At 45.3% G+C, this 26,770-nt stretch overlaps 1 protein-coding gene across 1 annotated transcript in view; it reads left to right on the top strand.

The window, feature by feature from the left end:
* The window catches only part of LOC146799011 (cholesterol 24-hydroxylase-like), a 475,198-nt gene that overhangs the window by 181,481 nt on the left and 266,947 nt on the right, over positions 1-26,770 (top strand). Inside the window, exon 6 of the mRNA XM_085626406.1 lies at positions 5,302-5,440. Coding sequence (XP_085482532.1) covers positions 5,302-5,440 — 139 coding nt within the window. The remainder of the gene's footprint in view (positions 1-5,301; positions 5,441-26,770) is intronic.

Below are 26,770 nucleotides of genomic sequence, written 5' to 3'. Positions count from 1 at the left end.
CCGAGCCGTTCCTCGATCGAGATCCGGGAGAGTTCAATAGCTGCAAGGACTTTATCTAGTTTGTCCGAGATGGAGAGATCCGACGAGGGCGCGGTATTGGGGGACCAAGTAGAGGTTTTTGGCATCTTTTCCGGAGTAGTCTCCGGCACAGCACACTGTTGCGTGGACCTTGGTTTCCCCATGGCTGAGGCGATCCCCGTGTGATGACCACTTGCACAAGGGGGCCGACTCGCCCCCGCACCACAGCTGAGTTTCCGTGGTCCGAGGGGTCTGGGCTCCACTGCGGGCAGGCGCGGCTCTCTCACACCCGCCGCTGTGTCCCCGTATCGTCGGCAGGCCGTTCACCGAGCCGCTGGCGCCATCTTAGGTGTCACGGCGCAGGAGGCTCCCCGCTTCCCGGCTCCGTCCGGAATTGATCTCTCCGGTGTCTGCGAGTCTCCGCTGGCACCGCATCCTCAGCTATGTAGGTTCCGCCGGATCTGTGGCCGGCTAGCAGTCCCGGCGACGCACTCTGGACATCGATATAGGCGCCCGAGATGGGAGCCTCAGCAATTCATGTCCGCCATCGTGGCTGCCGAAGCCACGCCCCAAAGTGCAATGTTAAAGTTAATACTCTTCTAATATGGCTAAATTACTGGGTGAATTGTACATCATCAAAAAAAAGAAAAGTACAATGGATGGACCTATAATTGGTATTTAACATAGAAAGGTTAATATTTATTTATTTATTTCGCGATTTTTATTGCGCAAACAAATACCCGAAGGTGTCTCGGCGCATGTGACAAAAACGAGAGACCAAGCCGCAGGATTACTGATTGAACAGCCATGTCTTTAAGAGCCTACGAAAGCTTATCAAATTGGGGGCAGTTTTTATGGTGAGTGGCAAAAGGTTCCAGAGTTTAGGTGTGGCAACCAGGAAGCGCCTGTCTCCCCAGGTTGCCGTTCTCGTGCGAGGTAACGGAAGCAGGCAGGAGTTGGCGGATCTCAGCTGTCTCTTGGGGCTATACAACTGGAATGCTTCAATCAGAAACTTTGGACCGACGCCATGCACTGCCTTATAGGCAATGCAGAGGGCCTTGAATTTAATGCGGCCCTCCACTCTTAGCCAATGCAGGTGACGAATGGCTGGAGTAGTTGGCTGGCGGCGGGGGATGTCAAGAAGAATTCTTGCAGCAGCATTTTGTATGGACTGCAACTTAGATAGAACGAGTTTCTGAGTATTAAGGAAGAGGGCGTTCCCATAATCGATTTTGGAAAACACTAGGGTAGAGACCAGGGTCTTCCCAGCTGAGGTGGGAAGGTAAGGCAGTATTTTCCTAATTTTCTTTAAAATAAAGAACGCAGATGACACAACCTTGTTGACATGAAGGTTGAATGACAGCTTGCTGTCAAAAATGACTCCCAGGTTTCTGGCCTTATCAACTGGGACAGGAGGAGAGCCCAGCTGGTCAGGCCACCAGGCAGAAGACCAAACCGGGGAGAGATTACCAAAGGTCATGACCTCGGTTTTGTCCGAGTTAAGCCTCGGACAGTTGGAGGACATCCAGGTACTGACAGCAAGCATGGCGCTTTGGAAATTAGCTGCCACCGCTGGGCCGTCCTTGTGTATTGCCAGAACCAGTTGGGTGTCATCTGCATAGGATGTAAGTCGCAGCCCATGGGCCTTTATTACCCTCGCTAAGTCTGCTACATAGATATTAAATAGCGTTGGACTTAGCGAGGAGCCCTGTGGGACTCCACAGGGGAGTGCAGAGACAGGGGAATAGAAGTTACCCAACTTCACTGTCTGGGTACGGTAGGCAAGAAAAGATGAGATGAGATTTCTAGCCATACCGTTTATCCCCAGGGCTGTGACACGGTCGACCAGAATATCATGGTCGACCGTGTCAAAGGCTGCGGACAAATCCAGCAGAATCAGGACAGCCGCACCTCCCTGGTCCATAATGGCTCTAATCTCATCTGAAGCTTTTATTAAAGCGGTCTCAGTTCCATGACCTTTCCTAAAGCCAAACTGCGTTTCGTCAAGAAGTTGGTGAGTATCGATGAACTCTGAGAGTTGTTTATTCATCAGAGATTCGCATATTTTGGCAGGAAAGGGGAGACACGCTATTGGTCTATAGCTGGCCAGAGCTGTGGGGTCCAGGGAGGGTTTCTTCAGGAGAGGTTTGATCACGGCCTTCTTCCAAAGATCTGGATAGTGACCAGTTTGAAATGCGGTGTCACAGATTTTCATAAGTGGATAAGAGATCACCTCGCTAAGGTTAGCCATCACTGAAGGAGGGCAGGGGTCTAAGGGGGAGCCAGACTTGGTAGTAAAGATAAGTCTGCTGATTTGATCTTGCGTAATGGGAGCAAAGGAAGAGAAGGGATCATGATCGGTGGCAGGTTCTACACCACTGCAGACTCTGGATCTTGTATCTGCATTCCCTGCAAAGGATGAGTATATATCTGCTACCTTAGTGGTGAAAAAGCTGGACAGAGCATTACAGAGAGACTGAGAGGGTTCGACCCCAGGTCCCGTAGAGGGGGTGGACAGAGTGGTGACCACTGAAAACAGTTCTCTAGCAGAGTTGCTGGCATTCTCGATTTGAGCCGAGAAAAATGCACTTTTTCGGGCAATGATAGCCTTTTTGTATATTGTCAGGGCGTCTTTGTAGGAATGCTTGGCTATGGGGCAGTAGAATTTCCTCCAGTGCCTTTCTAAGTTCCTGCAATGTTGTCGGTGGAGCCTAAGCTCTTCGGTATACCAAACCGCCGAAGGGGATAATCTGTTAGATCGCATAAACTTCTCCGGCGCCACCTGATCAGCAGCATTCCGAATCCAGTCTTGGAAGTCGGAGGCTGAGAAGACAGGATTGGCTATCCCCATAGGAAAGGATAGTGTCAGGATATCTGCCATCTGATGGATATCCGCATTTTTCCAAGCACGGGTCCCTAACCTAGTTCATGGCCTGGAATGGGGAGGGTTAGCGTGCCGTGTATGGATCCCAAAGATAATGGGCCTGTGATCTGACCAGGTGAGAGGAAGAATATCCTGTACAAAGATGTCTGAGTTATTGGTAAACAGACCATCTAGTATGTGCCCCGCCTGGTGTGTAGTTCCCTTCACCAATTGTTGAAGTCCTAAGGTTAGGAGATCATCAGTGAGTTGAGTGGTTTCGTGGTTGCCCTGTTCTTCCAGAGGGAAGTTAAAATCTCCTAAGATCATGTATTCCGGCGAACTTATGATAAGATCATTAAAATCAGAGAGTGTGGCAAGGAAAGAATTTCGGGGCCCAGGAGGTCGGTATAGCAAAATTCCCTTGAGGGTTTGTTTGTGATTAATATTAATAGCAAAGGTGGCTGCTTTACAGTTAATGGACTGTATGGGATCGAGTGTAGTGCGATAGAGATTCTTGTAGATGATAGCAAGTCCGCCACCTCTTCCTATATGTCTATCATGCCTAGCGACACTATAGCCCTCAGGGGTTGCCAGACAAAAGTCCGGTCCTGAACCAGCATCTCCCCAGGTTTCAGTGGCAAAAAGGAAGTCAAGATCATGGGCGAGAATAAACTCGCTGATCTGTAAGCTGTGACAGGGAAGGGAGCGCGTATTAATGAGCGCTGCTCGATAACCATGGGGCTGAGTGATATGCAATTCATGAAAAGGTATATTGCTAGGGGGTTCTAAGGCTTAGGAGCCAGGAAGACGAGGTTGAGGAAGTTGGTATTGACACCCAGGGCAAGGGGTGGGGGTAACGCCCACTGCAGTGGAGAGAGGCCGAGTAATGCAATGTCGGTCGGAATGGCCAGGGTTCAACTGTCTTAGTTGCAGGGAAGAATAGCATAGTGGAGGGCCAGAAGTTATGGCCCTGGGCCGAGTCCGGTCGCGGACGGGCGCAGACGGGCTTGCCTCTGGAGCGCCTCCGGCGCGCCTGTGGCGGGCCCGCTGTGCACGCGCGCTGCGCGCTTGCATGACTCTGTGTTTTCTAGTCTCTCCGTCTGAGAGCGTAAATGCACGTTGCAAGATGGCGCTCAAAGTTTAGGATTTAGAGCGATCCAAGATGGCGCTCAAAGTTTAGGATCTAGACCGATCCAAGATGGCGCTCGTGACTAGGAAGAGAGAGAGAGAAGGATCCTGCTCAAGCGGCAGGTGAGTGAATTCTGATTTTAAATGAGGGTATGCGGTTCAGAGTGCAGATAAAAACACAGTAAACACAGTAAAAGACACAATAAACACAGTAAAAGACCGAAATCCGGTCAGTGAACTAGCAGCAACGAAGGAAAATATTAGTATCAGCAAATGTCCCTGAGTAAGCAGCAGCAAGTACCCATGGAACAGATAGTGGCCCCGTTACAACTGACTCCTGCGGCTGAGGCTAAGCGTAATGTCAAGAACAGCTGCGCGCTTGCATGACTCTGTGTTTTATAGTCTCCCCGTCTGAGAGCGTAAATGCACGTTGCAAGATGGCGCTCAAAGTTTAGGATCTAGACCGATCCAAGATGGCGCTCGTGACTAGGAAGAGAGAGAGAGATGAAAATGATTCATTGCCAAACTCAATATAAACTAATATACTATATTTACCTACAGGATTGAAACGTAAACGGTAACCAATCAGTGCCCATAAAATGAGAGACGTATATCTGTTGGTCTTGATAAAGATGGAATATTAAATAGAACAATCGAAACGCGTCGACGCTGTACTTTGCATAATCCGTGGAACAGCTTATCCTATAGATATAAAATTAGTAAAGTGTATCTAGGATTAGCCAAGCAAGTGTTTAACCCGGATGTGACAACTAATGCCAAAATGTACTGTCTGTTCTTGTCTCTCTGTTGATTGTTTTGCCAACGTATTGAATCTGTTAGAATTTTTTTTTTCTTTTCTTCTTTCTTGTTGATTCTATCACATTTCCACGAAACATTGACTTAAATGAAATACGTTTACATTTAATGAATGTGTAATATATGTGTTTATGGTATATGAATTTGTTATATAAGTATAGACAGCCACATGTCTATTTTTAATTAAGATGATTGTTTAGGGTTTTAATAAAACAATTTTTAATATCCAATTATTGTATGATCCAACCTAATTTTGTGTAAGTTCTAACACATGGGCTATACTTCTTGTTGATAGTCTAAAGATTCAATCTTTATTTCAATTTTCCACCAAAGGAAGTTCTTTTCTACTTGAGATTCAACATACAACCATCAGCATAGTTTCCTTAATGTATTCATATTTAAAATGCACACTGTATACTTATTAATGAGATCAAAAGCCATTATAATAACTTATATCTGTATTATTTTACATACAGCTACCTTATGAATTTAATGGGGCCATTTAATGAAAAAGCTGAGGAACTAATGGAGGTACTTGCAGAAAAAGCAGACGGACATAAAGAAGTAAAAATGCATGATATAATGGGCAGGCTGATCCTTGATATCATTGCAAAGGTAACAGTCCTTTTTAATGCTGGGCTATGAACACATGAAAACTCGTATTTCTTGGAATGTAAAGCATTACTAAATGATAGAAAAGTGATGACTGTTCATTTTGGAAAAAGACAGACAATGTGATTGTCAGTATCACCAAATCCAAGAGGATACGAATAGCAATTATTTACCTTCTTTTTGCAATATTTTTATTTTAATGGATATTACACCTCTCCACTTGCATTACTTTTTAGCCACCCATTGAGCAGGACTATGGGCTGGGCCCTCAAACTGTTGGTCATTTCAACAACAAATCACTATGACTGCCTTTTTGGAGTGATCATCAGGTTCGTGCCTGCTCAGGATCATGATGTACTGCTAATCACATTCCTTCAGCAGTTACAAGCTGAATGTTAATTAAATAAGAGCAATCCCATTTGGGATAAATGGGGAAACCGGAAGGGAATAGTAAGAGAGGAGTGCTAGCTCCCCTATGGAATTAATCTAACCTTCCATACTGGTATATAGGCAATCTAGCATTGAGCAAAAATATTGCTGTTTATTAGAGGGGCACACAAACAAAGTCCACTATAATGTACAAATCAGATGATTTGGAGGAAGCGGAAAATGAATGGACAGAGGTGCAGTTTAGAAGTCCAAGGTAATCATAAAGGAAATTGGGTATGTAGCTCCAGGTAATTGCATAAGTCAGAAGAAATCAGAGAAGCAAAGTCGGGTTCAGTAGAATTTTGTAGATGATGCAGAAAAACCAAGAATATCATCTAAAAATCAAAGCAAATCCCAGAGTGATGGAAAAACAAAACAAATGTGTTCAAGGAGGTGCATGAGTGTACTGGATCGGAATGCAAGTATTGAAGCAGTCACTGCAAAATATGACATTGTCCTGTATTGTTAGACTGTCTGCACTAAGATGCTTCTTCATGCAGTACTCTAGAATTGAAACATGGCTTCTGAAAAGAGGCGTATGTGGCTGCCATCTTAGTGGTGGACAAGATCTCAGTGAATCCTTAGATTTATGTAAGAAAAAGTCTGCATGATGTGGTGTCAGACCTTGTAAAATGCTGCAGAGAGGTCCAATGCAATGCCATTCTTTCACCATACCAATTACCTTCCCAATTTTTTAATGACATGATATGAACCAGCCTCTCTATATTCTTTCTACTAAATATATGTAACAGGGCAAGACCTCTACTGGTATTATCTTAATAATTAAAAGCACATTCACAATATAAGTATAAATAAAAACAACATGGAAAATCACAATCCCTGACCAAGCCCCACACTATATTATATACATTCAAGAGAAAGGCAGGAAAGTCACCTGAAAAAGGGGTGAAAGTGAACATAGGGGAGGAGGGATTTTTTCTTTTAAAAAAGTTATCTGTATTATTTTTGATCCTCACTTAAGTGTTCACAAACCGCAGTTAAGACCAAATAAATCACTTAAAAATAATGTTGTACTGTTAATCCATTTGGCAGAAGAAAAGGAGACGATAGCAAAGGGAGAGGTAAAGAAAGGTTCACAGTGTATGACAAAACAGAATCATTAAAAAGAAAATAGAACCTTCTATTGTTCGTGTACAAACAGCTTGATATTCACAAATGGCAAACAACCATTCTTCACTGCTTTGTCTATCACAGTATATGTGTGTCACGAGGAGAGCGGGGACGACAGTGTACAAGGGGTGGGCTGGTGGGAGGCTCGGAATATCACGGACAGTGTCTTTTATGCTTCGCAGGGAGACGAGTGGACTCCTGCCATAACGGGGAATACAACAACAGACATCTTCCCCTTTAACTGGGGATCGCTCACTGACAACCACGCCCCCACCGATGACGAAGCGGTCGACCAACCAATAAGAACACAGGAGGAACAGGTCAGAGGGTGTGTGTACACCGGAGCAAGAGACGAGGAAGCGAGAGGAGTATCGGAGAAGGACTACGGACACTGGAGAAGCGAGGAGACGTGAGAGACTACATTGAAGGAGAAGAAGTCGGAGACGGGAGGACTCCGCACCCACGCATCGCCGCGCCGCGCCCACGGAGGAGCGTGGCTGACCCAGGTACGTGAGCGTCTCACGGGCTGGGTCGGGAGGAGGGAGACAGCGGGAAAATAACATCAGTGCTGTTTTCCGCCTCGCCTGTACATACTGACCGTGATACCCCCCCTCACGAGCACCCTTTCCCCTTCTCACATCGGTCGTTTGGCTTTGTTTGTCACCTGCGCACCGGAGTGTCTCCCTCACCCCGGGTCCCTGTAGTGTAACTTACACTGAATATCTTACTGACCCCAGCCTATTCCTTTGTGTCTCCCTTTGTTGGGTCATCGCTACTGGGAATACCCTGACTTCCACGCCCGTGACCCAGAACAGCCGTCTTCAACGTCGGACGACGGAAGGAGCCATTCCCCGGCACCCGAAGACCAGCCTTCGAGGACATTACCAGGCCGTCGGACCCCACCCATTCTGGCTACTAGGAACTATAAAGACACTTTACAAATAAAACCCTCTCTACCTAGACGCTGCGTCTTGCGTTGTCATTCACACCCGCTCACAGTGGTGGAGAATGCGGGCAGCGGCCCTCCCATCTGCAACGTAAAGATGGATGCCTTGATTTAGCATATCATTAAAGGGCAGGAGAAGCTCGACTGGGCAGTCGAGCGACAGATGGCCTCCGCAAGCGCGGACCGGGAAGTGTTTAAAGACACGATTGCTGCCCAACTGGAAGGACTACAGAAAGTTGTTACGGACCCCCTAGCCACCCCTTTGCGAGACGCCAGGAGTTCCGGTCATCCCACTCCCGCGGGACTGTCATTGCAGAAATATATCCCAGGAGAGGACCCAGACGCCTTTCTCACAAACTTCGAGAGGGTGGCTAGGGCCTGCAGTTGGCCCCTGGAGAAATGGCCCTTCTTTCTGGCCCCGCTCCTGGTTGGGGAAGCGCAGTCCGCCTATCAGGTGGCTAATGCCACTGGAGACACACCCTATGGGACCATTAAAGGCCTGATTCTGGACCATTTGAGCCTGGATGCAGGCGTATAGAGTAAGGTTCAGGAAGGAGAAAGGAGGACCTGGGGAGAATCCTAAAACGCTATTCTTCAGGCTAAAGATGGTGGCCGACAAATGGTTGACTCCCGGTATAAGCTCCAAGGAAGAAATCATGGAAAAGATCTACCTGGAGCAATATCTTGAAGCCTTACCCTATCATACGCAGAGGTGGTTGAGACAGCATAGCCACCTGACGGTACAACAAGCGGTTGAGATGGCCACCACCTTTTCCCGGGCGCAACCAAAGGGATACGGTTGGGAGGGGGAGAAGCCACGCAACCTCCCCTATCGAGCCGAGAAGAGAACCAAGCCTCCGGAGCCGATAAAACCCCGACAGATGCGGCTTGACGTACCTGGCCTGAAGGGTCCCCAGTGCTTTGAGTGTGGGAAGTGGGGCCATATCGCCAGAGTTTGCCACAAAAAGAGACCAACGGAAGAACCTATGGAAGTGGGTTATAAACCCAAGTCCATTCTGTATACCGAGGAGATGGGGACGGCGTTTCATGTGAATGTGCAGGTAAACGGTAAAACCCTGAAAGCCCTTTAAGACTCAAGGTTTAAGCAATCGGTGATCCAGGGGTTGTGGGTGTCACTAGACCAAATAGTCCCCGAGGACTCCGTACACATCAGGTGTGTCCACGGAGACGTGAAACCGTACCCAGTAGCAGTTATTCCAATCCTACATGCCGGGAGGGGGGTCAGGACACACATAAGGGTAGGGGTCTTAGACAACCTTCCGGAGGACCTCATTATCGGTACAGATAACCCGGAATTTTTGGACTTGTTCAAACGAGTATTGAACAAGCCACGGGAGGGAGTCCCACCAGGGAGGAACCATCACTTCCTACTTCTGCCCTACTAACCCCAGAACCCTGGCTTACGGACCGTAGCTTCAGGTTCGCTCAAGCCAATGACGCCACCCTGTACAATGCTTGGGAACAAGCTCACAGCTCCCCTGATCCCGACTCCCAGGCGTACCCCAGGTTTCTCATTAAGGAAGAACTCCTATATAGACAAGCGTCCCCTTCGGACCCTCACCAGTTGCTAGTTCCCAAGTCATTCAGGGAACAAATAATGTTCTTTTCCCATTCCCACATCATGGCTGGACACACAGGGACAGAAAAAACAACCCAAACAATACTACGACATTTTTACTGGCCTGGGATATACCAAGACATAAAAACCCATTGTCAAGCATGTATAATCTGCCAGAAAAGGAACACTCACAGGCCACCTGGAGTACCCTTACAGCCCTTACCCGTGATAGGGACTCCATTTGAGAGGGTAGGGATGGACCTAATAGGGCCTTTCCCCTGGACCAAGAAAGGACACCTATACATACTAGTAATAGTCGATTATGCCACTCGCTTCCCCGAGGCTTTTCCCCTTCGGACTCCCACCACCCGTAATATAGCGGATTGCTTCCTGGAGCTGTTTTCCGGGGTGGGATTCCCCAAACAAATACTAACAGATCAGGGGACGCCATTCGTCTCTAGACTCATGAAAGAGGTTTGTCGCCTCTTGGATCTCCATCACATCCGAACGTCAGTGTACCATCCGCAAACGGACGGCTTGGTAGAGCGATACAATGGCACACTGAAAAACACGCTCAAGAAGATGTTGGAGGTTGAAGGGACAGAGTGGGACCGACTATTCCCGTTAGCCTTATACGTTATCCGAAGCCAGGTGCAGAGCAGTCTTAGATGTACGGCCTTTGAACTGTTGTATGGGCGCCAACCACGTAGCCTCTTGGAGATGACCAAGGAGGCGTGGGAGAAGGAAGAAGCCCTGGATACCAGAGAGATGTTGGATTATACGCAGACCTTAAAAACGAAAATAGGAAAACTACGGGATCTGGTCTACTCAAACCTAGTGAAGAATCAAGAAAAACAGGCCCATTATTATAACCGAGGAAAAAAATGGAGAACCTTAACAGTGAACGACTGGGCCCTGGTTTTACTCCCGTCCTCCACGAACAAGTTCAAAAGTGAATGGAAAGGGCCATATCGAGTCATCTCCTCTATCGGGAAGACGACCTACAAGTTACAACTGTCGCCCAGCCGGACACAGGTTTATCACATAAACATGTTAAAGAAATGGATAGGACCCCCACCGAAGACCTCCTCCTTAACCCTACCTACCAAGGAGAAAGAAGGGACAACATTGCAACAAGTTCCGATCAACCCTGAGATAAGCCAAAAGGAGAGGAAAGAGCTGATGGAGGTTCTACAAGCACACGCTCCACTATTTTCCGACCTTCCCGGGAGGACCCACCTAGCTGAACATACCATCGAGACGACCCCGGGAAAAGTAATCAAACAACGCCCATACAGGATCCCCGAGGCTCAAAGGAAAGCTGTACAACACGAAGTCCAGGACATGCTGCAGCTAGGGGGGATCAGACCATCTAAAAGCGAGTGGTCGTCCCCTATAGTGATGATGCCCAAGCCGGATGGAAGCATCCGGTTCTGTATGGACTTCAGAGCGCTGAACCGTATATCATCCTTTGGTGCCTACCCCATTCCCCGTATTGATGAACTCATCGAGAAATTGGGGAACGCCCGCTATATCAGCACCATCGACCTGACCAAGGGGTATTGGCAGGTGCCCTTGCGCGAGGAAGACAGAAAGAAGACGGCTTTTTCGACCCCAGACGGGCTGTTCGAATTTACGGTGCTGCTCTTTGGATTGCATGGCGCCCCGGCCACATTCCAGAGACTCATGAACAACCTCCTACAAGACCATCAGTCCTTCTCATCAGCTTACCTTGATGATATAGTTGTATTCAGTCCAAACTGGGAAAACCACCTCCAACACCTACACACCATTTTTCGATCTTTAGGGAGAGCCGGGCTACATGTGAATGCCAAGAAATCCCGACTGGCTTTTCACAAAGTGAACTATTTGGGATACGTCCTTGGGCACGGCCTTATAGAGCCGCAAACGGAGAAAGTAAAAGCCATCATTGCTACCCCTTTCCCTTCCACAAAAAAAGAGATGAGAGCGTTCCTGGGGTTAATTGGCTATTATCGGCGCTTTATCCCTAACTTCTCGGAAGTGGCAAACCCCTTGACTGACACCCTTCTTAAAAATGTACCTCTTCGGGTCCTACACCATCCCACCGACCAGATGTTACAGGCCTTTCACACCCTAAAACGTCTCATTACCTCTAGCCCAGTGCTATCCTCCCCAGACTTCTCTCGCCCCTTCATATTGCATACAGATGCCTCGAATCACGGGTTGGGTGCAGTTTTGTCACAAGAGTCGGAGGAGGGGGTGGAACATCCTATAGTCTATATCAGCAGAAAGCTGTTCCCGAGGGAGGTGAGGTACCCGACCATTGAACGCGAGTGTCAGGCGATTAAGTGGGCTACAGATAAATTGCGTTATTACCTGGAGGGGCGTCCATTCCTCCTATACACTGACCATGCTCCCCTCCAGTGGATGAGCCGCAACCTCTCCAACAATCCTAGGGTTCTCCGTTTAGTTTCTCTCCCTCCAACCCTTTTCCTTCACCCTAAAACACTGGAAAGGTAAAGACAATGCTAGTGCGGACTACCTATCCAGAACATTTCCTCTCCCCGATCGGGAGAATCCGGTGGTGGAGGAGTGTCACGAGGAGAGCGGGGACGACAGTGTACAAGGGGTGGACTGGTGGGAGGCTCGGAATATCACGGACAGTGTCTTTTATGCTTCGCAGGGAGACGAGTGGACTCCTGCCATAACGGGGAATACAACAACAGACATCTTCCCCTTTAACTGGGGATCGCTCCCTGACAACCACGCCCCCACCGATGACGAAGCGGTCGACCAACCAATAAGAACACAGGAGGAACAGGTCAGAGGGTGTGTGTACACCGGAGCAAAAGACGAGGAAGCGAGAGGAGTATCGGAGAAGGACTACGGACACTGGAGAAGCGAGGAGACGCGAGAGACTACGTCGAAGGAGGAGAAGTCGGAGACGGGAGGACTCCGGACCCACGCATCGCCGAGCTGCGCCCACGGAGGAGCGTGGCTGACCCAGCTACGTGAGCGTCTCACGGGCTGGGTCGGGAGGAGGGAGAGAGCAGGAAAATAACATCAGTGCTGTTTTCCGCCTCGCCTGTACATACTGACCGCGATACCCCCCCCTCACGAGCACCCTTTCCCCTTCTCACATCGGTCGTTTGGCTTTGTTTGTCACCTGCGCACCGGAGTGTCTCCCTCACCCCCGGGTCCCTGTAGTGTAACTTACACTGAATACCTTACTGACCCCAGCCTATTCCTTTGTGTCTCCCTTTGTTGGGTCATCGCTACTGGGAATCCCCTGACTTCCACGCCCGTGACCCAGAACAGCCGTCTTCAACGTCAAACGACGGAAGGAGCCATTCCCCGGGACCCGAAGACCAGCCTTCAAGGACATTACCAGGCCGTCGGACCCCACCCATTCTGGCTACTAGGAACTATAAAGACACTTTACAAATAAAACCCTCTCTACCTAGACGCTGCGTCTTGCGTTGTCATTCACACCCGCTCACAATGTGCTACAGCGATCACAGCAAAGAGTGGCAATAAGTTGTGTGTCTCTTATCTACTACCACTAATGTTGGTTGTGAATTTTACTAGAGACCAAACGTTGAACCCTCTAGTTCTCATCCATCAGATGAGTAAACTGCTTCACTATGATCATTATCAGTGATGGCTCGTCCACGGGGGGAGCATGGCACAGAACCACCAGCACATTGCCCAGGCTTGTGTACATCTCAAACAGCTTGCTGACATGATGTTACATTTTTAAATGAAAAAAGTTGTTTGTTTACAAATTAAAGTGCAACATCATGCCAGCAGCAAAAGGGGTTCCACTGTCCCTTTGGAATTGTGCTTGTGTCAGGCAATGGCTTTTCAGCCACACCTCACACATTCACGTTAGATTGCTGATTTGCCCCAGTAGCCTCTGACAGTGCAGCATGTCTGCTAATGAAGCTTTGGCGGGGTTTGTCACTCATCATCCCTATATCTTAGCAGAAGCCAGGATGGACAGGGGGGTCCCGCCCCCGTCCTATCATGGCATCTGATGGGGCAGTAGCTCCTGTCCTAGGGCAGGACAAGCAAAAGCTTCATTTGTGACAGTTTGTGGGATATAGGACCCTGGAGCAAAAATCATGCAGCGGGAGACTGTGGTGCCCCCAGGTAAATTTTATTGACAACTTGTATGTTTATGTGCATGCCAGTGTGTGTATGTATGTGTGTGTATACATTTGTATGTGCCTGAGTATATACATGTGTGTTTGACTTCAGTTATAACATGACCCCTTCTCTTCATGTAAAAAATGTTGGCCTTTATTATACTATTTCTTAAGGTTATGATCATATTGAATGAGAAATACTTCATAATTTCATTAACCAGTGAGTATAATTCCAACCCTATGGATTACGTAAAACCTACAACATCCATATTAATTGTAATGGAGATATAAGAGTAAAGTCCATAGAAATCAGTATCTTTGTCCACAAATGGAAAGCTTGGAAGTAAAGGGTGTATAAATGAGGAAATGCTTAGCATAAAACGTGAATCACATCACACCAATTTACTTCCAATTTTAATACCTCATTTGTCTAAATCTTCAACCAAGTTCAACATTTCAAAATTTTTAGATGCACCTAATCAGCTATAATATGAAATCCTGGGTTTTATCACCATTGTCGTTTTAGGGGCCCATTCAAACATTGTGAAATCCACAGAAAGGGCAACTGTGCAATTATTAAACTTTCATCAATAGAGTTTAAGAAACAGAGTTGGGCTGCATAGCAATTGCTTTGATGCAATACTTAATGCAGAGTTGTATTCTAACTACCATATTAACACTCTAGACTTATACGTCCGACTGCACCATATACTCTGCTCCCAGGCACTCGCGTCCTACCACGAGCAGCGGAATACTTGGGGTGGGTATTCTCTGATCATAACTCCCATACCGTGGATATCATTTGGTGCACTATCCACCTGGTATCTGCTTCACGAATGCTAGAATAGTGGGGTTTGCATACAGGGGATTATTGGGGTCTGCCACACGCTGGATGATTAGAGAGGCGGAATGCCGCCAGCCCTAGTTGGTGCGTCGGGACGAGCAAGACTCTTGTCTCCCAGTGTTGGTGGAGGCTAAGAACCAGCATGCCTCTATCTTGTAGAATTTGTGCTGCTCCAGTTTCACTGAGTACATGACTAAAACCCACATGGAAGGCAATAAATCGGGCCACCTCCTTGCCTGACTGATTTGTCAGGAACAAAGGGAGATGCCCATTCTTGAGCTCCGCTCCCTTCAGGGGTGTTACTCCACAAACAGAGTGACATTCTCTCATCCTTCCACACTTATTACTCCAGTATGCACAAAATGCTGGAGGAGATCCAGGGTGGAGCTGTAGCTGTGTTCCTGGACCACCTTACCATTCATACTATTGGTGCTCCCACCCAAAATAAGTTAAATGAGGTCATAACTCAGGTGGATGTCAAACAGGTCTTCCAGGACCTGGCTAGGAATGAAACCCTGGGCCTGGACAGCCGCGACATAGAATATTACAGTTCATTTTTTGACACTCTCACACCCTGTTTGGCTGCTTTGTACAACGCAGCCCTCTGACTGGGTGAGTTACCCTCCTCGCTGCAGCCATCTTTGTTGATCTCTCTCCCCAAGCCCCACCAGGACATTACAGATGTTGTATACTAATGCCCCATTGCTATATTGGAGGCTGATTACAAGATGCCCAGATCCCACCGTACCTTGTCCATCCGGATCATAATGGGTTAGTCCCTGAACGCAGCACTTCCTATAAACTCCATCACCTCTTTCACATTCAGTATCAGGTGCGCAATTGATATCCTTTTTTAGTGTGCCTGGTGCTGGACCTGGAAAAGGCATTTGATTCTTTATACTGGCCATACCTCTTTTGTGTCCTTAAATGTATGGGCGTAGGTCCTCGCCTTCTGGCTAATGAATAACTATTGTATTGAAGGCTGATTTTGCAGGTGCAGGTGGGATGCCTAATTTCAGAAATTTTGCCGATAGAGCGTGGTGCTAGGCAGGGGTGCACCCTTTTGCCATTGCTTTTTGCAATGGGCATGGAACCCTTGGTGATTCGACTTCGCATGGATGGCGCACAGTGGGGTATCCCCCTTAAGTACAAGACACATGTGGTCTCACTCTATGCAGATGAACTACTCCTCTTCCTCCGTGACTCTCGGACGACCCCACCCCATCCACAACGTGTTACATTCATTTGCCAAGGTGTCGGCCTATGGGTCATTTGGGGCAAATCCTCTTCCCAACACTCTAGCCCATGAAATCATTATGGATGGCGTGTCCCTACCTTGGCCAGCCTGTGCTGTGCGTTACCTAGGAATGTGCCGATATCATTCTCCGGACAACCTTTTTGAACATAACCTGCGCCTGGTGATGATCTCACTTAAATCCCTACTTTCCTTTTGGACAAAGTTGCTATTGACTACTACGGGTAGGATCGCACTGTCAAAGAAGGTTATCCTACCTTGCCTCCTGTACTACTTTACTAATCTCCCATAATCCCACCGAGCTTTTTTGGAAGATCTAGATTTCTTGCTTATTGAACTTATTTAGGAAGGGGGCACCACAGAGTAGCTTTATGCAAGTTACTATTACCTCCAGATGAAGGCAGGCTAGGTGCCCCTTCATTTGAGCTATACCTCTTGGCAGCTCAACTATAATTGGTGGCTTGGAGGATAGCAGGCAAAAACCTTTGTGAAACCTGCCATCACTCCCTTGCACTCATGTCTTCTGAAATCAGGGGGCTCCTCCTCCTGAACCAGTCGCCTTGCCCTTCCCGGACACTCCCGCTGGGAGTGGCAAGTGAGTGTCTCTGAAGGCATTGCACTCTTACACTCCATATTGTCCCATATTCTAATTGATTTCCTTTAGGTCGCTATCCAGGTTCTTATTCGAGCTGGACATTAAGTGCCTGGTAAGAGCGCTCGATTGCCACTGTTGGACATCTTTTCTTGGACGGCCATCTCCTCCCCTTCTTCAGGCCAACTTTGACCTTCTAACTGGACAGTTCGTCACCTGTCAGCAGCTTCACAATACTTGTTTTAGGTTATGGGGAATACGAGATGAGGAGCCTCCCACACATAATTGTCAGTAGACCCTGCTTACTTTTGGGCCCGCACGGCGCTTGATCACTTGGCTAAATAAATGGGCTCCGTGGCCACACTGGCATTTCATTAGCTCCATTCCAGACTAACTGAGAGGACAACATTGGGAGGGTGTTCAACCAAAAGGAGTGGTCTTGTACACTGGCATCTCCACACTCATATTAACCCTCTCTCTCCCTACCTCTTTTATTAATCCTCACTATCCGCTGTGTAGCTTCTGAGACAACCCCCCCCGCCCACTAACCAGTTCAATAGATGGTATTTGTTGTTCTGTTATTCTTTGGTCACAAGACTTCATCTACAGGGCCTTCCATTGCCCTTAAAATAACATGCATCCATGTCTGTTACTGATTGATGCTATTCGGGCGCTAATGGATGTACGTCCTTGCTGATTCTCTGATTTTCCCTGTATCTATTTCACCTGTGCAAAATTTCTCAATAAAAGAATGTTTCAAAAACACAGGTGCCACTCTAGCCCCAAATCAGGGGTGCTAGAGGTATTATATACTTTACTAAGGAAGGACGCTACACACATACATAAAGCTGATAACTACATAACTATAGCATTCAAAAGGAAATACTCCTAGAGTAAGTGTGACAATAGGTGTGTGGGCAGACAGTATAAGGGTAAACATGGTGCACAGTAGAATGTATTTTTCGTGAGCCAGAGTTGAACACAACTTAGGTCATGCTCCTGTCTAGAAAACTGCAGGCCACAGCTTCAAATTTCCTTAGGGGTTGCATGAAATTGAGTTATAACACCTCTCATTCAAGCACTTTGAGACTATTAAATTTGTAATGTAAGCTATAGATAGGCATTAATAATAGTGGCACCCATACAGAAGGTAAACAAAACAAAGGGTAATGCCACTCAAGATAATTACGATGACACAGGTAACATCTCATAACACAATCCTCAAGAAACAGATATTCACGATCCCCAAGAAGAATTGTGATTCTTTTAATAGCTATATTCTTTAAGAGTTAAAGGAACTATGGATGAGTGGTGAATGAATAAGTGAGAAGATGGATGAGTGGATGAAAAGATGAGTGACTGGGTAGGAGGATGGACAGTTGAAAGGATGGCAGAACAAAGGGATGGATGGTTAGGTGGATGGACAGGTGAAAAGATGGCAGGGTAAAATGATGGATGATGTATGGGTAAAAAGATGAGTGAATGGATGGCGGAGTGGATAGACAAATGGATGGATGGGGATGACAGTGGATGAATGTATGAGGGATGGATAAGTGGATGGCAGAATGGATGTATTGATGGCAGAGTGGATTGATTGATTGATGGATGATGCCAGGATGGATGAATAGATGACAGAGTGGATAAATGGATGGATGGATGGATAGCAGAGTGGATGGCAGCATGGATGGCTGGATGAATACATGGATGGATGGATGGATGGATGGATGGATGGATGGATGGATGGATGGATGGATGGATGGATGGATGGATGGATGGATGGATGGGTGAACGGATGAGTGGAAGGCAGGGTGGTTGGACAGAAGGGTGTATGATGGAATGGATGAATGGATAGCAGGATGGATGGAGGGAATTGGAAACGATTGAATAATAGATGTAAGAATTACTGTATGACAGAATGTAAATGTGAAATAGTGGACTTCAGTGGGTGGATAGAAGGGTGAAAGGATGAATGGATAAATGCTTGGATGGAATAGACAAGAGATCTCTACTAGGGAGGGTTGGGCTCACTTGCTTGGTGCCATCAGGTTTAGTTCAAAGTGGGGGAATTTTAATTTTCTGGCTACTCCCTTGCTATACATTACATCATTTTACTTAACTCTGAATACGGGGTTATAATCCAAGCTTGTCGCAAATTGATCAGCTAAGGGGTCAGAGGCGTCATCACTTTGCATTAATAATTTACCAAAAGGTCGATTTTATTAACTGGGGCCATGTGAGTCCCAAAAGACAATGGCCCAAGAAAAACAAAGGAAGCCTACACAAGAAAAGTTTAAAGGGATAAACCATGAAGCTGTGTTTAAAATTACAACTCATTATAGAAGTGAAATGGCAATTAGTTAGTCAATTCAAATCAGCAACAATAAAGATCACAAGTCTATTGAAAAAGTCCAAGTAGAGAGTCAAATAGCTGCCTTCAGAGAACTGAGCAATAGGTCTTGCAATTAAAAATATTCTAAGAACAGAATTAAATAGCAAATCAACATGGAGACTGCTCGATATTAAAGCAAGGAAAAGCCTGGCACGCATCCCAGAAAAGGCAGATAATAGAGGTTTGCAAACAGTGAAAGATACACTCATGACATAATAATAAAGACAACCAATAGATTTAATTAGCACATGAGACATTAACTGCAACATTGATAGTAACTCCTACAGAATGCATAATCAATACTAACCCTTAACTTAAAAGCAAGAGATTGACATTACATCTTTTCATGTATTAAATATAATGACTCTTTAGAGTCAACCACAAAAATAGGAAAAGTCATTGACTTTTTAAAGAACAGGAACAATTAGAACGCAGATCCATAGGAAGTTGCGAAATAAATTATTATTTTCTTTCAGCTCAGCACCACAGAACATATCTCCTTTTAGTGAAAGAAAGGCACTGTTTAGAGAGAGAAAAAAATACACACAATAATGTTACAGGGCACTTTTAAAAGCCATGTTGTCTTAAGCTCTTTATGAAACAGAAAATTAACATTGAAAGTTGGATTAGTAAATCTGCTGTCACATCCGCCCTGATGATTTTTCAAATCATCACAAAACACGCTACACTATTCTACAATAAATCATTCACTCCTTTTTGTTTCTTCTTCCTAGTTTCCGCCAAGGCTTTCAATTCATCGTATATCTTCGATTCGATGTTTTCAAAATCATCTTCAGCTTCCTGGTACACGACTCCTTCTCACAACCACAATTTAACTTCTCTCTCAAGCAAAGAACTCCAAAATGTTTTAGTGGAAGTAATAGACCAATTAGACTGAGAAGAATTATAATAGATTTTAATAGTGGGGGTTAATATTGTCTTCATTAGACCTCCACTCACAATAAGTAAGTACAGATATAATAATTACTTACATTCATAATCAACCTATATTCATCAAGCACATTAATGTAGGTACTCTTTCTAAAACTGAAACATCTCTATCATCAAATGTACTATCTTCTGTAACATTACTATCATGTAAATCCCTTTTATCTTGAGAAACATATACAGCAGAAGTGTATAAACCCACTAAAATGGAATAAAATATGAGAATCATAAAATATTATTAGAGCTAGGAAAAACTTGTTATAGGTAGCCTTCTTCTTCCCAATAAAAGAAAATGATCAAAAACAAAAACTAAATCTCCAAAGTGTAAAAAATGTGTTTAGGTCTCAAAATGAATTGATGTAAGCACACGGAGGCATATACTTCAAGAGTTCAGCTCAAAGGATTAAATGCAGACACAAAACTGTATTCAGCAGGATACCTAAGGTACAAATAATTCCTCATCAAGTGCAGCATGAGCTATTAAGAAATTACTATAAACAACAAACTGAGACTCTGTTGCCCTGCTGGTGATTGTTTTGCTGCTTCTTGCTGAGGTGGGACTACGTCCCCCAGCAGGCTCTGCCCGGAAGGAGGAGGGAGGAGGCACTCACACGCTATAGAAGCACCTTGCTTGGATCGCTGCTCGGACGTGCTGAGACTCTGTTGACCCTGCTGGTGATTGTTTTGCTGCTCCCTGCTGTGGTGGGACTATGTCCCCCAGCAGGCTCAACACAGGAAGGAGGAGGCACTCACGCCCTATAGATGCGGTCTGCTTGGACCGCGGGGTGGTATGGGCTGAAACTCTATTGGCCCTGCTGGTGATTGTTTTGCTGCTCCTTGCTGGGGAGGGACTACGTCCCCCAGCAGGCTCTGCCCAGAAGGAGAAGGGAGGAGGCACACATACGCTATAGAAGCGCCTTGCTTGGACCGCTGCACGGACGTGTTGAGACTCTGTTGGCCTGCTGGTGATTACTCTGCTATCTCCTGGGGTAGGGCTACATCCCCCATCAGGCTCTGCCCAGGAAGGAGAAGGTAGGAGGCACTCACGTGCTATGAAAAGGCTGTGCTTGGACCGTGGCACAGGATGCGCCCTGGAGCATGCCCGGGCAAAGACTGGGCCTGTCTTCGCCTGTTAACAGCCAGAGGAGGCCTGGCTGGCCCATCCTTCTTTCACCTGTGCCTAAAGGTTCTAAAATAAGCCTTTCTCTGGTTTCTTTATGGGGGTGTTAACGGGGCTGTGGGGAGAAATGGGTAAAAGGAAAGCAACTCAAACTACAGTACATCTAGCGAGTCCCACCAGCTCCAGTTCCTGCTCCACTCTTGATGGATTCCTTGAATGGGCGGTGGTGGTTTTGATTAAAGAAATAGAACTGGGGGAGAGAAGACTGTCATTGTCCTCACCTCCAGCCCACATAGTGATTCACACGGAGAGAACACAGCCCCACACGGGAGGGTCTCAATCACAGTCACATGCGCTGGATGATCTCGCCCTCTTTACAGCGCAGAGGGCCAAGTAAACTCCCCCTCCTTGTCAGCCCGTCAGCCTATGCAAAAAGTGCATCAGAGGCCAAATATCCTCCAGTTACCCCCACAAGCCACTCCATATGTTGAGATCTTCAAAGTTGTTCCACCCTTAAAAAATGGTTTAAGTGAAGAACATGACCAATTGAAGAATAAGGTGGTGAACTAGCTAAACAAAAATGTATGCAATTGCTTAAAAATGTAAGCAATGTAAACATAATAATCATGTGCAGAGGGTGGATTTGGTAGGGATTATTCAAAAAAGGATGCCACCGATTGTGTTGTGGTACATTTTAGAAGTGAGCATCTGGCAAGATAGACATTAATTAGTTTATAACAGTCGAAATACTTTCAAAGCCAGATTGAAGCCTTGCCGTTAAGCTTTTTCCATAGGCATACCAGTGCATCTCAACACTCCAGGGCCGGACTGGCCGTAGCGGGCACCGGGCAATCCCCCGGTGGGCCGGATGGGTGGGGGCCGGTTTTGGGCCCCTGGGGCCGTTTTTGTTACAGGGCCGTTTTTGCAGCATTAGCTGCAAAATCGGCCCTGAAATAAAATCGGCCGAAAACCGGCCCTGGCAAAGAGCTCGGCGGCACCCCCAATCCCGGGGAGAGAGGGGGGGGGCTGCCGAGCACTTTGCCAGGGCCGGTTTTGGTTCCCAGTCCGGCCCTGCAACACTCTGACCTTTTTGTGCATCCTACCTCTTTTGCGGTGTCAACCTCAAATATATTTGAGCCTATTGCCCACCTGGATCAAAAAGACTGACTTACTTCGCCCCTAGTCAGGCCTCTTCCTTTCAAATTACCGGGGCAAAAGAACGTGGCTTTCCAAAGTCTTTAACAGGAGCGGGGTGTAACCTGATCCCTTAGAATGTTGCTGGGCTATGGACTAAATGAAATAATTCTGATTGGAAAAACTTAATAAAAAATTTATATTTTATTTGTCTGCATGAAACATGGATGCAAGATGAGGTTTAATTAAATGAGTGCCATGTTTTCTGGGAGGCTGCACACCCTTCCCCAGCAGGCAGGGCAAAGGGGGGCTTAGCAACTTTGGTATCAGTGTTGATCCCTGCTTCAAAGGGGTCTAAGATTTGGTCTGCTCCATTTTCTTAGTTATATTAGGTCTGGTTTGAGGGATTTTGATAGCATGGTCGTTAATTTGTATTATAACTATTTTAAGGACATTTTGTACGAGGATGGCCTAAATAGGCTTATTGTAAGACTTTCCTTAGTTTCAGAGAGTGATCTGGTAAAAAATAAAGGAAAGTTTACGCCCCACTTTTACGTGATGTAACGCCGGAAACACTTTTGATTTTATTTTTATCAGTCATGACCTGGCCCCCATTACCCAGGATGTTATGGTCCAACCAAACTGCCTGAGTGATCATAACCCGTTAGTTCTGTTTCTGAATCTTGATGTAAAGCTATAAATATAGATAAGCAAAGTGGTGAGATAGTTCTGAGTAGAAGGGGTTTAAAGCTGAAATGGGGTAAGGTAATCACTGATCTTTTGTCCTTGAGCACTCATCCCTTGTCTACACCTGCTTTGCAGAAGATTTCCTAGACCAGGACCTACAAGTAGTCTTTAAAAATGTACTTAGTGCCATATTAGAAAATCTCACTATGGATGTACCTCAAAGGGAAAAACCTTTATCCAGGTGATTTAATGCCAAATGCACTGCAGCCCATAAAAAATGTAAAACCATCCTGCAATCCTCTCCTCAACCAGTAGCACAAACTAAACATGCCAGACGGCAATATAAACAAAGGCTAGAAGAGAGGAAAAAGGAGATCAGGGCACAATCATATTATGAAATAACACTTTTTTAGAACACAGTAAATAGGCCTTAATTTGTAAATTCTAGTGCTCCTAAAATAGAGACAGCAATCCCCGCAGACAAATGGGTGGCGCATGTCACAGCTATTTTCCATCCAGATGCCATTTCCCTAGCTACTATCTTGTGAACTACAGATATAGTACAGCACAGATCTGAAATTTTTAACTGATTGTCTATATTTGGACTTTGAGGAAGTAGAGGTAGCAATTAAAAAATGCACACCGGGGAAGTCGCCAGGTCTGGATAGCGTGCCAGCAGATGTTTTTAAGTCAAACTTAGAGTTGTGGGCCCCACTTTTATCAAATGTTTCCGAATTGTTGCCAGGGGTTATCTCCCTGAATCATGGAAATCGGCCATTATTGTCCCGATTTACAAAAAAGGGGACAGGTCCTCACCGACATGAATAACAACTCTCTAATTGATTCAAGCATGAAGATTCTTGGTAGAATCCTACTAGAGCGCCTGTAAAATGGGCAATGGATAAAAAAAATTGTCAAATGTGCAATTTGGTTTTAGGACAGGGATCAGCACAATTGACCAGTGACTCACCTTTTCTTAATAGCAAGTAAATATGTTTTAACTCAAAAAGGGTTGCTCCATATGGTCTTTATCGATTTATCTTCTGCGTTTGACTTAGTAAATCGTGCTAAACTTTGGATCTTGATAGAGGAAATGGGAGTGGAGATAGATCTCCTGGTATTGCTTAAGTGCTTACATCAGGACTTTACTGTGAAAATGTGCTTTGGACCCCAGGGTGAATTGACCCCGCCTATAAAATCTACGGGAGGAGTTAGGTAAGGATGCATTCTTGCATTCTTCCTATTTTTGCTATATATAAATGGCATTGTTAAACATCTGGTCAAACTAGGGAGAGACATCCCACACATGGGGGGCCATCAAATTCCAATCTTGCTATAAGCAGATGATGCCGTACTTAAAATTAACTATGGAAAATCCTTTGTTATGACGTGTAGGCCTCTAAATACGAAAATCAAAACTTATTTGATGGGCTGTGTAGTACTGGAGAGAGTTAAAAATTGTAATTATTTCAGAATTTAGTTTTGCTCTTCCTTGGCTTGGAAGTATCTTGTACTGTTAGGGCAAATTATTTTAAAAGTAACAGTGTAGCTATTTTTAGATTTACAAAGAAATTAGGTCAATAACCCGTTAAAGATAACTTATCTTTATAAAATGAAATGTGTTTCAGCAGGATCATCGGCGCTAGCCTATTGCCCTCTATAAATATATAGCTTTCACAAACAGTTTCAAACTCGTTTTTGAGGAGATTATTACAGGCCCCCAGGGTTTGACAAACCTGTTATGTCATGACGAACTTAGCCTTCCGTATTTGGTGGACTCTCTAAGCCTCTCCCCTTTATTGTTATGGGTCGAGGTATGGTCAAATCCCGAGGCTTCTTTGGTCCACGCATGCATATCTGATTGCTTAGGCTTAACAAGGTCGGCTGAAATCCCCTGGCTGCATTATCTAAAGAAGACTTTGGAATCGATAGGCATGAAAGAACTGTATGAAAAGCCGTCCATTGTCATTGCAAATGCAAAAGACATAGAAAAATACAACTTTTTAAATGATATATAGTTCGAATAGGCTAAGGAAAGCACAAAGTAGGCCGGTATTGGAAAGATATGTCCCACTGGTGACAGCCAATGACATAGGACCATACTTGACCTGAGTGAGAAACCCTCTCTACAGGCGGGATCTATCACTCTTTAGATTTTGTACAATCCATTTTGTAGTATCTTTCCCCACTCAACCCTGTTGGCCCCGCAATTCACCTTTGTGTGGCCAACAATCTGCACAAAATACATGCCACTTTTTCTGTTCTTCTCTTTATATGAGGTCCCAAATTTTAGATCCCATCTGGGTGGCTTAAGCTACTTACAGCGCTTGGAGAGTGAAGATGTCTGTTGGGCAGTTCTTAACTTTTTAAGGAAATCTTTGACACTTCGAAAGAGATATGAACAGGTTTCCTTGGGCTAATACCTCCAGTGAGCACAAAACCATTTCAGTTACAGATTCGAGTGGAAGTTAATCTGGAATTTTAAAACTATTTGGTTTTTATAAGTTGTAGCCTAAGAATGCAATGTAGAAAAAGTAGTCTAAAATGCTCAAAATCCTTAATGATGCTATTGATATTGTCTGTGTATGCACTTCTTATTGAATAACAGGATATATGTAGAGATGCTTTAAATGAAATGTGATTTTGTGTTTCAATTCCATGCTTTTCTGGATTCATGCAAATCCGAAAAAAGGTGTTATGGCTTGACTGACTATAAGCAAAAGAAACTAAATCATTTTCTGATCTAGAGAATAATGCAGGCAAGCTATGAAAAATCATAATTAAAAAAAAAAAAAAAATCTTCTCAGTAGCTGGAAAACTCTGTTTCATTACTCCATCTGGAAAGTATTCAGTATAGATAACCTTTATTTTTTGTTCACACCTATCCATGGAAATCAATAGTCTCTCAGGTCAGTGTCTCTTTCACCTGGTTCAGTTTTGTCAAGTCTGCCCATGCAGATGCAGTGTAGTTCTTGTTTGGCACTATTGTTGATATTCTGATCTTAGGTGCTTCACAGTCTTCTCCACTAGACTGTCTATCAAGCTTTTATCTTCAGTCAGGTTTATCTCATCTTCATCTTCTTCTGACTCTTGATTTGCACAATTGCAATTTAAACACCATGAACTGCTCTTTGGCTTTTCAGAGTTTGAATTTTTGAGATTTGATTTTCTTGTTTCTCGCTTTATTGTTGTTGTTCTTTTTGTTATTGTTCTTTTTGTTGTGTTACTTGTTCTTCTTGTAGTCTTTTTGTCTCCGTTCGCCTGTGTCACCACTTCTTCACCTGCAGTCTTCACTCTCTTTGTGTAAGATGTGTGGATCCCCTGCGACAAACCTTCACATTTTACAGCAGTATTTTCGATCAAGAGCGCTTGGTAAGGCCCCTTCAATCGAGTTTTAAGGCAGTTCTTTCAGACATGCTTAAGCCTGCTTCTTCTAGTGCTTAATTTGAGCTGGTGGTTTCCGGTGCTCGGCACTGGCACATAATTGTCAACACTGGTGCTTGTGACAGTCTCTCACAAAGTGGCCGTCTGGCTAATTTAGAGATGACCACAGCAGTATATTATTAATTCAATATACATTAAAAAGGACTATTTCCTGCCGACCACGCCATTTTTATAGCTTTGGGAACCTGCAATAGTTGGAATTGTCACACTTGTAGTAGTGTGATGTTTAGTAGCTGTGTTACTATCATTTTTAGCATGGCAGGGGCAATGTGTTGGCAAGCTGCAGCAGCCTCCTGACGAGAGCCCTGGCACTTATTTGTTTTACAAAGTAAGCACTGTTCTTCAGTACAATCCAGTCCCAAGGCTCTAGGTCGTGGCAGGGTTCTTCACTTGCTGAAAGTGTAGTCGAATTCACCTACTGATGGATAGAGTGTACCAGATCAGCCAAACTCTTGCATTAAACCAGAACTAGAACATTACCAATATTCACAAGAGCAGCTGGTGGAGTACCAACAATTCTAATGGCTCTGCCCATTAGTATCTCATGAAGTTACAAGATCATAGTGTTGTTGAGCCTGTTTCTCATACTCAACAATTCCAAAGGAAGGTATCTGTCCGTTTCGATGTCGTAGATGTGCACTCCTTTACTACTCTTACTTTCAAGGTGCCATTTGCTCTCTCCATAACTTCTGATTCTTTTGGGTG

Source organism: Triturus cristatus, chromosome 9 (genome assembly GCF_964204655.1).
Source record: "Triturus cristatus chromosome 9, aTriCri1.1, whole genome shotgun sequence".
In the NCBI taxonomy this organism is placed as follows: Eukaryota; Metazoa; Chordata; class Amphibia; order Caudata; family Salamandridae; genus Triturus; species Triturus cristatus.
The sequence above is the reverse complement of the archived record's forward strand: the minus strand, read 5'-3'. Positions and strand labels throughout refer to the sequence as shown.